The sequence below is a fragment of the Hipposideros armiger genome, unplaced genomic scaffold (genome assembly GCF_001890085.2).
Source record: "Hipposideros armiger isolate ML-2016 unplaced genomic scaffold, ASM189008v1 scaffold_561, whole genome shotgun sequence".
Lineage (NCBI taxonomy): Eukaryota > Metazoa > Chordata > Mammalia > Chiroptera > Hipposideridae > Hipposideros > Hipposideros armiger.
In genome coordinates, this window is record NW_017731911.1 from 685,660 (window position 1) to 699,542 (window position 13,883).

At 52.7% G+C, this 13,883-nt stretch overlaps 2 protein-coding genes across 2 annotated transcripts in view; both read left to right on the top strand.

Annotated features, from left to right (window-relative positions):
- LOC109371311 (SH2 domain-containing protein 6-like) overlaps nucleotides 1–153 on the top strand; it is a 5,187-nt gene extending 5,034 nt beyond the window's left edge. Inside the window, exon 11 of the mRNA XM_019623748.1 lies at nucleotides 90–153. Within this exon, the coding sequence (XP_019479293.1) occupies nucleotides 90–153 (64 nt within the window). The remainder of the gene's footprint in view (nucleotides 1–89) is intronic.
- Nucleotides 154–238: 85 nt separating this feature from the next.
- LOC109371313 (SH2 domain-containing protein 6-like) lies at nucleotides 239–2,887 on the top strand. The gene is made up of 5 exons (XM_019623749.1): nucleotides 239–268; nucleotides 499–624; nucleotides 931–1,014; nucleotides 1,185–1,343; nucleotides 1,987–2,887. The coding sequence occupies exons 1-5, from the start codon at nucleotides 239–241 to the stop codon at nucleotides 2,101–2,103; spliced, it is 516 nt and encodes a 171-aa protein (XP_019479294.1). The 3' UTR covers nucleotides 2,104–2,887.
- The last annotated feature ends 10,996 nt before the right edge of the window (nucleotides 2,888–13,883 follow it).

Genomic DNA, 13,883 nt, shown 5'->3' on the forward strand with positions numbered 1-13,883 from the left:
ATGGAAGGGGGGAGTCTCAGGGTTGACGTTAGGCCCAGGGAAGCAGGTCTGCAGGGCCAAGTCTCTTAACCAGACCTCCTATGTCCTAGGGAGCAGCGAATGTTACCTCTAAAGGTGAGTGCAGACATCTTCAGCATGCACCCTCAACCCTGAACCCCAGCAGTCCTGCCAGGGCCCACCACAGCCACAGCCCTGCAGGCCATGGACTCCCTCCCAGCCCCTATGCCCCACTTTGCTGATGCCCCTGCAGCTCTGCCTCCAGTTGAGAGTAGGCCTGAGGGGACCCCACTGGGTACTTTCCAGGGTCTGCACCAAAGTGGGAAGCTCCCAGCCTGACCTCACGATTACCCCTCATTTGGAGGTCACGGATAGCCTAGCTGGTGGGTCCTAGCAGAGCACAAGTCCTGGAGAGGAGGGGTGAAGCACTGGGTGGTCTGCTTTAGGTTTCAGGCCTATGCACCCCCACCCCCAACCTCACAACCCCTGTGATCCCTGCAGCCCAGGGCCCCAAGCCTCCTTTGTCTAATCCCCTCCCAGCCCCAGCTCTATAATCTGCTTCTTCTAGCAGGAAGGAGAGCCTCTCTTTCCTTTGTAGCCCCCACTGGGAGCAACTCAGCTATTGAGGTGAGGAGGGGCTGGGACAGGGCTGAGGGTAGAACCCTGTTGGGAAGGCTGGGGGTGGAGGCCTCATGGACTGGTGTCCAGCATTGCAAGGAAAACTCACTGAACACATGTGCGCAGCACCATGCTGAGTACACATCTTTATTCTGCTTGCACACTCAGCCTGGGGAAGGCTGCTGTGAACACAAATAACTGCCCTGGGTCCTCTGCTCCCCATCCCCTGTCCAGTGGCCCTGCACACACATCTCTGAGCACCTGTGTGTGTGTGTGTGTGTGTGTGTGTGTGTGTGTGTGTGTGTACACATACAGGACGGCAGCCTGCTGGGTCAGCCTTGGTACTCAGGGAACAGTGACCGTTATGCTGTTGAAAGTGCCCTGCTTCGATGCCAAAAGGTGGGCAACCACAGAACCCCAGGGCCTTCTTGAAACCCCTTCTGCTCATGGGCTGTGGCTGGCTGAGCAGGCCAGGGGGCAGCAGGGCAAGAGGGGAGTCTGGCTATCAAGGGTCAGGGTTGTGGACGGACAGTTGGAAGATAAGGTTGATGGATGGGTCTCCTCCATAGGACGGGGCCTACACTGTGCGCCCTAGCTCAGGACCTCATGGCTCCCAGCCCCTCACCCTGGCAGTGCTTCTCCATGGCCGTGTCTTCAACATTCCCATCCGGCGGCTGGATGGTGGGCACCACTATGCCCTGGGCCGGGAGGGCAGGAACCACGAGGAGGTGGGTGCTGGAGGAGGTAAGGGACCAAAGAGCAATGAAGACACAGCAAAGTACCCTGGGCCCAGCCAGGAGTATTTGCCTAGGGAAAAACCCACATTCCATATTTTTCTGGAGTGGGTGAAAATGATAGTGGCCAGTGACCTGAATCCCTTCCCAGAGGTCCACCTTCCCCTGGGGGAGGCACATCCTCCTGAATGACTCAGTCTGCATGGGCCCGGGTGGGGGCATTTGTACCTGTAATGAACCAGCTGGGAGGAGCGCAGGGCCTGGGTAGTCCAGACTTCTGTCTGTGCCAGGCCTCAACTTGCACCCAGTACTTGCTGGGCTGCAAACTAGAGACAGTCACCGGCCATTGGGCTCCCCATGCTGGAGGACAGGGGCAGAGGCACATCCCCAGAGTGATTTCCATCTGGCCTTAGAAATATGAGCCTGGCCAACAACGTGCCCACAGGTGTAGTCACAGGAAAGTTGCATGAGGCCTGGAATTGGGCAGCAAAATGGCAGTGGAGCCTCATGGGACAAACAGGAAGGAAAATATTTGTAAAAATGTCAAGGCCCCTTGCCAGAGGCCCGCAGTTCATTCAGGAAGTTTCTCCCAGCATGAGGCTCCAGGGACTCACTGATGCCCTGCCTCTCGGTCCAGCGTTTTTCCTCTGTGGCCGCCATGGTCCAGCACTACATGCAGCACCCCCTGCCCTTGGTGGACAGACACAGCGGCAGCCGGCAACTCACCTGTCTGCTCTTCCCCATCAAGCCCTGATGCCCCAGCGGATGTCCATGCCCACCTCCAGCCCCGTCAGTTGCTTCTTGCCCAGTCCACCTTGGGCTGTGTCTCTCTCGCCTCTCCCAGGTCTCCACCCCTCCAGGCCCTCCCCTTCCCTTGCCCCAGTCCCTGCAGCCCCAGATGAGAGGTACTGGCAAAGGTTGCCCAGAGACAGAAAGGGTCCCCGAGACTGCGTGCCATGCTTACCCAAGGGCCTGGCCCTGCGCTCCCTGCTACATCTCCAAGGCTGGTCAGGCAGGGCCCCCATACCCAGCCCTCGGGAATGGCTGTGTCCACCCTGTTACCAGGGCCTCCCAAGCTGGTTGGGATGAAGGCATCCTTGCGGAAGCTGGGTCTCTTGGGAACAACACAGGCACTGCTGGGACACAAAGAGAGAATCCCCTGACATTCTCTTAGGGGCTTAACACTGGTCTGCTATCTGGGAGGGACTTAGTAGCCCTGCATGTGGTTCACTTTCAATAAATATTTGTTGAATAAATTCTTGAATTTGCTAAGCAAAGCAGAGGAGGCCTCCATGAGGCTCCAAGGTTCTCAAATGTCCCAGGGCACAAACTAGGCCTGGGAGTGATAGAGCAACGGTGGCCAGACTAGGGCAGAAAGCGCCAGCCCCATTTCTGCCTACTGATTGGGGCATTTGCCCTCAGATGGGGGTGGGGGTTGTCGGAGAGGGTAAGGCAGGGAGTTCAGTGCTGTCTCTGCCACCCCAGTAAGAGATGAGAATGGAGCTAAGTACTTTTCCACCACCTGTTTTCCGCACAGTGTCCCCCCAGGGAGGGAGGCACCTGATTTTGCTCACTTGGTGGTGTCTAGTGTAGGGGAGACAGGCGGACTCCAGGAAACGACTAGATATTGGGCATGCCAGTACCAGGAGCAAGAGCTAAGGAAGGCTCAGCGGTGGCACTCCGAGAGAACGAAAGGCGGTCCAGACGCGCTGTCTGAAGCTAAAGTTGCGCGAGGACCTGCGGGCTCCAGGGATTCAGGATCCGAGATAGGAGGCGGGGCCGAGGCGGGGCGGGGCGGGACCGAGGGTGGGGGCATCCGAGCCTGGCGCGGCGCCCGGAACACCCAGTGCCGGAAGTGCCATGTGACCATGACTCCGCAGAAACAAAGGGCGGCTTTGCCGCCACCCGGCGCTCGGGCTGGCACGGAGGGCCCACATCCCCTACACACGCCGACCCCTGGCCCTGCCCCGCGAAGGATCCTGGGCTCTGATCAGCCAGGAGGCGCCAGATCCCACCGGGGCCGGGGGTCTGGAGCACAGGAGGCCGGAGAGACGGGGAGGGGACACTGTGGAATGCAAGTGGGAGGGGGACGATCTTGGGTCCAGGCTGGGCCGTAGGGCATTGAAGGTTGCCATCGTCGCTGCTGCCCTGGCAAATAGCCCTCTCTGAGCCTTGATTTCTGTTACAGAGGTGAAGATAATCGTCCCTACGCAATTACCCTAGGGTTAGGAGGCTTAAGTGAGGCGCTCCATGTAAAGCGGCCAGGACTGTTCAGGGCCTGATGGGCAGCACTCTAGCTCCCCTCTTCCAAATAAGTATGTGAATTGGGTCAATGAACTGCCGCTTTCAAGTCACTGCAGGAGTATAGTTTCCTGCCAGGGCACCAGGAAGAGGAGCAGCATGGGGCAGCTAGCGCAGGACAGGGTGAGGGTGGGCCCTGCTGTGTACCGTGTATGTGAGGAGGGGATTAGCAGCTGGGAGCTGTAGCAAAAGCAGGAGGACAGGAGACCCCAGGACAGCCTCCCTCAGCTCTGTCTCCCTCTAGGCCCTGGATGGGAGTGCCCCCTCTTTTCTACACTTCCCCCAGCCTGACTCAGGTGTAGTGGCCCTCACAAGGGTTGTCTGCTTGGTCCAAGCTGGGGGACTCACTTTAGGAACTAGCTTCCATTCCTTCCCTCCCTGCGAAGAAAGCGGGGGAGAAGTACTCCAGGCAGTGGGGACAGTCTGTAACAAGGGACCCTGAATGCCAAAAAGAGCATGGTCTGGAGCGTGACTCAGCCTCCTCAGCTTGCAGTTCCGAACTTAGATGTCCCCTTTTCCAGGAAGCCTTCACAGTTCCCCCAGCCTGGGCTCAGGCACTTAGGACACCCTCTAACAATGGCCTTTTCACTCCCAGGAAAGGACCAGCTGTACCTACTGCCACTATTGTGTATCCAGGGCCTAGAATATGTTGTAGTAGGTGCCAAATATTTGTTGAGTCACCGAATATGTCAAGTCTACCCTGGATTCCTCTAAAGCTGATAACGTTCCTCCATCAGGGTTTCCAGTGTAAGAGAAAAGTCTAAGCCAGTGCTATTCAATAGATGTTTCTGTGATGACAGGAACACTCTATATACGCATTGTCCAGTATAGTAGCCACAAGAGTTATCAAGGACTTGAAATGTTACTACTGTGACTGAGGAACTGAATGTTTAAAAATAATTTAATTATTTTTAATTAATTTAAATAGCCACATATAGTTCATGCTATCCTATTGTTCCAAGACTCTTGCCTTCCCAAATGTGAGGGGCAGTGATAAGAGGGGAAGTTGGTCTGGGGGAGCCTGGGAGGCCATCATAATGAGTGGGCAAAGGGGAGCTATTGAGGCTCTGAACAAGGGTGGGTGCAGATGGAGTGCTGTTTTAGGAAGATTGTTCCAGCTATGAAGTGCTGAATGGGTAGAGGGCAGCATAGAGACAGGGAGAACAGTTAGGGGCTGCAGTTATTTCAGTGATTCAGGTGAGAGATGACACCCCTTGGTTTTTACCATGTCGATGTCCCTCCAAACATCCCATTCCCATTACCTCTCACCCAGCAGGCCAGACTCTAGAAAATTCCAGGGAGAGTCACCAATTAGAGGATCAAGTCTTGGAGTAATGCTATTTGGTGAAAAAGCCTGTATATTACTGAGAGTGATTGCCTGTCTTCATTGGCTCGGAAGGGGCTGTAGGACCTGGGGGAGCTGAGGAAGTATGTAACGGGAAGGGCATGAAAACCGGGGCTACTTACTCTGGCAAGACCACACCTGCTCAGGTCAGAGTGTGCACAATGCAGCCATCTAAAGAGGCAGACCGACCTTGGGCAAGGCCTGGGCTCTGGAGTGCAAAGGACCCGAGTTTGAATCTGGCTTGGTTACTCACTGCCTGCGTGACCTTAATCTCTCTTCACTTTAAAACGGGGCTAATAATACCTACTTCTTAGGGTTGTTGTGAGAATGAGAAACAATGTATATGAGATAAAAAACAGCCTAACACAGAGCCTGACACATAGTGGAGCCAAATAATTCATACTTAATAATAATCCTAACTGTGAATAGGCCAAGACCGGTTCTGGTCCCACTTGTGTGCTCCATGTTCAAGGGCTCCTGGTGACTTGGGCTTCCCCAAGACACACACATACACATCACCTTTAGGTATTATACGTACTGTGATTGTTTTGTTTGCCTGCCTGGCTTTATCATTGCCCTCTTCCTGGTGATACTACCGACTTCCCCCACCATAGGACCAGGCATGTGATCTAGGTCTGGCTAGGACTGAAGCAGGGCCAATCAAAGCCTTCTCTGAGATGGATATATTGATGTTGAGAGAGAGAAGCCCCCTTTCCAAACCTGAGTTTGGGTTGCAAATGGCCACCTTCCCTGCCACGTGGACAGAGCCTGTCTACAGAAGTCAGGCAAAGACAAGGAGGAAAATAGTCTTGGGTGTGTTGTGTCCTGCCCCAAGGTCCCAGCTTTTGCTGTAGTGCCCCTCCCGGCTGTGTGAGCTAGAATTTTCTCTTTTGGTTTAAATTAGTGAGAGTATGGCTTCTGATATTTGTAAAGAAGATGCCTGCTTGGTACAGGCATTTGTGTTCTTGAAGTTTACATCATCAGAGGAGTTGCCTAAAGCACAGAGTTAGTGGTAGAACCAGAAGTCAGGCTTATCTGGCTGGCTGTAGGGCCACCATAAACTATATGAAGCATCGTTCACAAGGATTTACTGAGTGCACACTCTGTGCCACACACCAAGCTAGCATCTCATTCCTCCTCCACCCCTACTGAAGGGCTCTCCTCCCCATCTTCACTCCCACTCCTTAAGGTCCCTTGATTCAGGGGGCATAAAAACAGTCCTTCTCCACCAGGATAGGGCCCAGCATACTCACTATCTTTCCAGAAGCAATACTTTCAGAATCCTCCTTATGTGCCAAGGATATGAGAGGAGTCAGCCACATGCCAGCCTACCCAATCTACCTACCTACCTATCTACCTCTTCTACCTATGTACCTATTCTACCTACCTCCCTACTCTACCTACCTACCTACCTACCTGCCAGCCTACCTACTTACCTACCTGCCAACCTACATACCTACCTATCTACCTACTCTATCTACCTACCTGCCTACCTTGGTCTGCTCAGTAGAGAGTAAGTCTTAGCTCTGGCCCAGGCGCAGAGATCCTGCCTGCACCCCATTGTGAGCAGCTGTGATCTTGCCGCCCTGATGGCCACAGTGACTGTTTATGGGGATACTGAGGTCATTTAAAAATTACTTTTGATCTAAATTCTCCCAGGTGTTCTCTTTCTCTGCTTTGCAAACCTGGTTGTGTAGAGAAAGGGGTGTTGGGAGGAGGACTTCAGAATCGTGGTTTCCAAATCTGGTCCTCAGAACCACCATGGACCATGATGATGATGTCACCAGTCAGTGACAAAAAGAGAAAAATACAACCCCTGGAGAGAGCTTTTTTTCTGAAGCAAAGGATCATCCTTTAAAGGGAAATCGAATTCTTCCTTTTTGTTATTAAATTACACTTTCTTTCAGGTCACTTGATTTGGCTGGGCCTCATCTTTAAAATGGGGTGGGAAAGGCAGATAACCTTGGAAGACCTTTCCAGCTCCAATATTCCGAGATCCTCGGGACCCTGGACCAAGCACACTGCTGCCTGAGTTTATGTCTCTCTCACAGTCTGGCGTGGCGCCCCCACACTCTCTGTCCCCACCCCCCAAACTGTCCCTGCTCAGCCCCACCAGGTTGGCTCTCTCAGCTGAGCTCTCGTGTGTACACCTTAGGGAAGAAGCACCCCCTCCGCAGTGCACTCTGGATTAAATGATAACTCAGGACACAGAGTTTATAAAAGGCAAAGGGGTTTTGAATAGCCTAATGTTTGTGGTGAGAAAATGAGTGGATCAAGCCCAGCCTCCACGTAGGCCTGGAAGTTAGAAGGACAGAGGTCAGAGACCAGGAGCAAAAACCCAAGAACAAACACCAACAAGGGGGCTGGTTGGAGGGGGGGAGTGTCGAAAGAGATGGAAGTTCTGGTGAAGAATGGCATCACAGACTCCAACGTCTGAGCTGGGAGCCACAGGCCCAGCTTGTCCTGTCTCCTTATGTTACAGATGAGGGAATTAAGGCTCAGGGAGGGGAGGGGAGTCTGTGATAGGGTGAGGAATGGGGATGTACATTTTTTTCTCTCTCACCACCTGAGCTGGGGGTAAGCTCTGGGGATGGAAAGCAATTGAGGGAGACTTGGAAACCGAGTCCAGGAGAGGCCAGAGGCACTAAGTTGGGGCTGCCCCAGGCTCCAGGCCCCCCATAAACCCTGTGTCCCTGCTCCCCAGCCTGCTCACTGTGCTCTTTCTCGGGTCTCCTTTCCTTTGCCCACAGCCCTCAGCTCAGCTCTCAGGATAGCACAGACAATGGCTTGGAGCAGGAGGCTGGCAGAAGAGTACTGCCCAAAGAGTGAGGGAGGCTGATGTGTACCCTTGAGGCTCTGAGAAGAGGGGAGATGAAAGGGGACCATCGTTGCACTTACACTGAGAACAGGCTCCTCTCCAAAACCCTTTTGCACCCCAAGGGGACCCAGGGACAGACAAGGTGCCAGGCAGCTCTCATGGATGCTATAAACCCCAAACGCTGGGGCATGGCTCCAGGGAGAACAACAGAACCAGGAGTCCCCTGTGAACCTCCTGTCACATTAAACCCATTAGAGATGAATCACTAACAAATCAAGTGTGAGATGAAAGGCCGCACTAGAAGCCTCCTGGATGCACTTTCTGCACATGTCTGTAGCACCTGCAGCTATTGGTAGAGGGTGATTTTTAAGGCGGTGATGTCAGGGGCCAGAGAGGAACCAGCGCCATAGTCCCCAAATGGACCTGGGAGATGCCACCAACTTTAGGAAGGCTTCCAGCAAACAGACCTTGAGCAGGCTGGGCAATCTTTCAGGGCCCTCAGCTGTCGCCTGCTCTTGATAACACAGGCCTTTTGCTGCCTGGAAAACTGGAAGCTAGGGCAGCTGGGTGACCTGGAATGGAGGGCCTAAGGAGCCCCAGGCTTGACGGCTTCACCTTGCCACCCTCTCCCTGAGAGCAAGAGGTGGGAGGTTCCTGGGGGGCTCCTGCCTAATTCCCAGGGTCTGGCAGCCAGCTCTGAAGCTGATACAAGGTCAGGGGTGGGTGACCTCAGCCTGTCTCCAGCACACAGCTTCTTGCACCCCACTGCACCCTAGAAAACACAGCTGTTCATTCCCTCTGCCTAAGCCTTCCTAGCTCTATTCTTTCTGGAAGCATCATCTTCTTTCTGAGAGAAGATGCTGCTTGGGGCTGGGGTGGCGCTGAGCATTTCTGTCAACCCTACTTCCCTACATGGGCAGTCTGTGAGCAGTGCTGGGACTTGGAGCAGTGGACATGGAGGGCCTGGGCACCCCTTGGCCCTCAGGCTCTGCTCACACCAGCCCACTTCCTCTTCTGGGAGAGGTCAGATGGCTCCAAGAAGTCTCTACACCCTCTTATCCCATTAGAATGGTGGGCCTTCCTGCACCTACCCTCACCTCTCCCTCTCGATGCCTAGGTCCAAGGTGGGAATGCCAGGGCCCTACCACCTTATTGAGGTCCCTCGAGGCGTCATCAGCTCAGGGTGAGGATCCATTGTACTTACTAAAATAGATAATAATAATAACAACATAACGCGGAAAACATGTGTGCCTCCTTTTACAAAGTGCTTTCATGATGAATTAGTGCTTCAAGTGATCCTAGTGACAACACTGTGATGTAGGGAGGCCCTACATGAAGAAGTTGAGGCCCAGAGAGGTGAAGTGGTAGGACCAGGAGTCACACCCTCAGGGTCTTCCCACATCCTCATGCTGCCTTAGTCCTATCCCACAGGAAGGCATCTGAGCGGAAAGCAGGCTCCCACGGTCAGGCTTGCTTATCAATGCAGGCCCAGTTTACACAGGAGCTTTTCTCCGGGGAAGGGGGAGAAAATGGGAGAGGTTAGGAGAATAGCACTAGTGGATTTAGGGGCCATGCCTGCATGGGAAGGTCTGAAGACATTCTGAGGAACATTGAGTTCTGGGGGGAGGGGGGGAAATAGTCGAACCACTGGAACTGCAGCCCCTGCTGCTCACTCAGACAAAGGCTCTTTGGTCACGCTGACCTTGGCCTGGCACCAGCTGGGTTGGGGCTGCTGCCTGGGGTGGAGGCAGGCTTCGAGACTGGGCCTCCTGTTCTGGCCCTGGGCCAGTGGCGTTGGCCATCGCTGGCCTCCCCTTTGATACCAGGGTTGAATGAGGGCTTCCTTGTCATCTGCCCCGTTCTACCTCGGGCCTGCCCTTTCCCCTCCGCCATACCTGACCCTCTGGGTGACCATCTTCATGACCCTTGCCCACACCCCCAGCACTTCTTGTTGCTGACGCAACTTCTGAGACTGGTGAGCTCAGGTTGCCAGGCTCACAGGCAGGTAAACACGTAATGCTCTGTGCTGGAAGGTACAGTCTGTGCCGACTGCATATGCCCCTCCCCGACTCGGGCTCTCGGGACTGGCAGGAAAGCCTATGATGGAGCTGGAAGAAAGGAGGGAGGCAGGTGTGCCCTTCTCATTGGGAGGACTCAGATGAGACATCTAGCTTCAGGGGCCACACGAGGCCCGGCTTGCTGGGCACTCCAAGCCTCTTTGTCGACTCTCCTATCCTTCCGCCGACCCTTCATAGTCAGAAAAGGGGGAGCTAAAGGAGAAAACCCAATGGAAAGCCAGCTCTGCCCCAACCTTGAACCTATTCCTAGAGCCACTAGAATCATTTCTAAGTTTGATGTATATTTTTATTAGCTATTACAATCACATGGCACTAAATTAAAAATGTATAAAAGAGTATAAGACAGAGAAAAACAAGTGTCCTTCCCACACCTTTTGCTCAACTGCTCTGTCCTCTTCCCCAGAGAAAAGCAGTGTTACCAGTTTCTTGTGTATTTTTCCAAAGATAGGCTAGATTAACCATTGGATTTTTGATTATCGGAACATAGATAGCAAGGTCACATCTTACTTAACTTTTCTGCTTGGGGGAGAATGGAGAAAATCACCGGCTTTGAACATTTCTTGAGAATGGACAGGAAGTGACCAGAGATAAAACTTCCCACAGCAAGCCCACGGCGCGGCTCTCCCTCCCCTTCACTACCCCTCCACCGGTTACTTCACTGGCTGTCCGAGGCAGCGGTGAAGAGGACTGATGCCATTGGCTTCTTTTCTTAGACAGGGAAGCTGAGGAGCCAAGATGTTAAGGAGACTCAAGGATACACAGCAAGCTGGGGCACCCTGGTTTTCCCATACCACCACCCCACCTCCCTAATATCTTCCCTTTGTGTTGAAATAACGTTTGAGTTCTTAAAAGTCTCTTTGCCAAAACTAGACTATGACATCTCAAGGGCACGGTCAATGACACTTCTGTCACCCACCCTGAGCTGGACTCTGAGCTGGGCCCTGTGCAGTCCCTCAGCAGTGGTCAGCAGTGTGGCCTGAATCTAGAGAGAGAAGAAGAGGGAGTGCTGTTCTTCCAGGGGCACCCCACGGTCCTGAAGTGTACTGCCTGGACTCACACACGTCCCTGACCACTGAACTCACTGACCGCAGGTCTATGATTCATTAGGTCTTTTGTTAATGCCTCTGCTCAGAAGGGTAAGGTTGTGGGTTGACTCCCCAGGCACAGAATCATCCTGAGGTGGAACATTCTGTACCTTGCCCATGCCCGGCCCAAGCAAATTACAACTCAATGACAAAAGGAGATTGTCCCTCTGTGAAATGCAAACTATACAGTTCTCTAGCTCAAGGGGATGACTTCCTCTGTGATCCTCTCCCCCTCCCAATTCCTTCCCACCCTCACGTCTAGATCCTTGGGGTTTTTCTGGGGTGAGCACTGGTCCGTCTTCCCATTCTGTCTTTTATGCCAAGGATCCCTTCAGCAACGCAGGTCTCTCTCTAAAGGCCACAGATGTGAGGTTCTCAGAAAACACGGTAATAAGAAGGCACAGTGGCTTCAGAAGGTATGAGCTGTACTTGTTTAGTGAGGCAGCAGGAACAAAGGGGAGACTATTTATTTCAGAGGACAGGAAGTATCTGCCATGGCTGGTTTGTGAATTCAGGCGCAGTTCTAGGGTGAATGTGATGACATCAGTGCAGTGAGGGACCCTGGGAAGGAGGGGCTGGCAGGGAGGCCTGTGGACCAGAGGGGTTGCTACCTTGAGAGGCTCAGAAGGCCATGCTGCAGGAGGGAGAACAGGTAGAAGTAGGGGGGCTGGAATCAGAGAGGGAGTCCCTGAGCATGGAGAAGGGAGAGGGAAGGGTGCATCTAAGATGTGGCAGGTCAGGGGTTACAGAGAGGAATCTGGAGCCCAACCTGAAAATCAGTGTGCTCATAAAAGAACTCAACTGCTTCAACATCTGATTCCCCCTCTTTCTTCCTCATTCTGTTCAAGATGTCACATCCAGAATGGCCACTGCACCCGGTCTGGGCTCAGAATCTCACCTGACTCTCACCAAGCTCCCCAGGGACCAAAGCCTTATTGTGGGATCTCAGACCCCACCTGCTTTCCTGGAATTCCAGCCATGGCCTCCTGCCTAGCCCTGCTCCCCACCACACTGCATCACCTTGTTCTCTGAATTTCCACCACAGGTGGCTGTGTGAGGTCAAGTTGAATCTAATTGGGAGTGAGGGATGACTGCTGCATTAAATTGGGTGGAATTGGTTTGTCAACCATTGACTACTGAAAATGGTAGCCTTGGGCCAGCCGAGTGGTGCGATGGTTAAGAACTGGCTTGGGACGACAGAGGGCCCGGTTTGGATCCCACATATGAGGGCCAGTTACACTGCCCTCCATAGCTAAGATGCTGAACAATAGCTCAACCTGGAGCTGGGCTGCCGTGAGTCACCGGTGACGGTGTAGGCTGCAGCCCCTGTGGCAGTGGGTTGCCATGGGCTACCGTGTGTAGCCAGCAGCCAGCGTGAGCGGCCAGCAGCCGCAGTGAGGGGCCATCCAGAAGCCGGCGACTGATCTGCCTCACCCGGGAAGAGCGCAGTGATGGTGCCAACTTGGGCCAGTGAAGCAACGTCCTCCACAACTAGACTGAAGAAAAAACGACAGCAACTTGTCTGTTCCCCTTCCCCCAATTCCCCAGCACTGTTCCCATCCCCCCAATTCCCCAATAAAAATCTTAAAAAAGAAAAGAAAATGGTAGCCTTTGTTTAATGTAGCATGATACCATTCCTCCAGAGAAACTATTGCTAAAGTGCTAATAGAATCACCCACCTATAGCCTGGACTAGATCTGTCAATAATACTTGCAACAGTAACACAAGGGTTCATGGTTAGTGAACACATCCTCACTTGGTCTCTTGGTTTCCACTCTTTCTTGGTTTCTCTTTTATTTTATTGGCCCCTCTTTCTCTGTATATTTTTCTCATTCCTCTTCATCTTCCTGATGTCTAAACACTGGGGAGCCCCAGGATTCCGTTCTTCTCTTCTCCATTCTCACTCACACCCAGATGACCTCATCCAGGTTTATAGATTTAAGATCTATCTCTCCATGGGGATACTCTTAAGTTTATGCCTTCAGCCCTGGCCTTTTTCCTGAAATCTAGGCTTGAACTGCCTTGGCCTGGACATCTAATAGACAGGCCAACACACTATCCAAAATCAAACCTTTATTTTCCCGCCCAACCTGCTCCTTCTGCAGCCTTCCCTAGCTCAATAAATGGCTGCATGGCACCTTCATTCTTCCAGTGCTCAGATCAAAACCAGTTCAAGGACTCTTCCTCGATGTGTTTTACTCACACTCCACAGTCAATATATATCAGGAAATCCCATTGGCTTTACTTCAAAATGTATCTATGACTTCCCCTGCTGCCACTATTTCTAGCCACTGAAGTCTTGACTACAGCCTACCAGGCTCCATGTCATCTGGCCACGTCCCTGGTTTCATCTCCTGCCACTCCCCCTACTTTGCTCCTGCCACGCTGGCCTACTTGCTACTCCTCAGACACCCCAGCCTACTCCTGCCTTGAGATCTTGGCACAGCTGTCCTCGTGGCCTGCAATTCTCTCCCCCAGGAGCTCACAGAACTGGTCTCTCCTTTCCTTCTGGTGTTTTCTCAGATGTCACCTTCTAAGTGAGGCTCCCCTGGACCACCCTATTGAAGATATCAAACTTTTCCACACTGCACACTCCAGGTTCCTCTTCATTGCATTTTTTATAGCACTTATCATAACCTGGCATGTCATGCACGTGCATGTGTGTTTGTTTGTACACATATAAAAATATTCCTTGGTGGTTTATTATCTGCCTCTCCTTCTAGAATATAAAACTCTGTGAGGGTGGAGAATTTGTCTGAACTGTGTACTGCTAGACCCCAGCATCTAGAACAGTGCCGGGCACATAGTTCTGTAGTTACTTGTATTAAAGTTGTTGAATGAAAGAGGCTTAAAAAGGCTAAATTAGTTCCCCCAGGCCACACACAACTAAGCAAATGTAGAAACTCA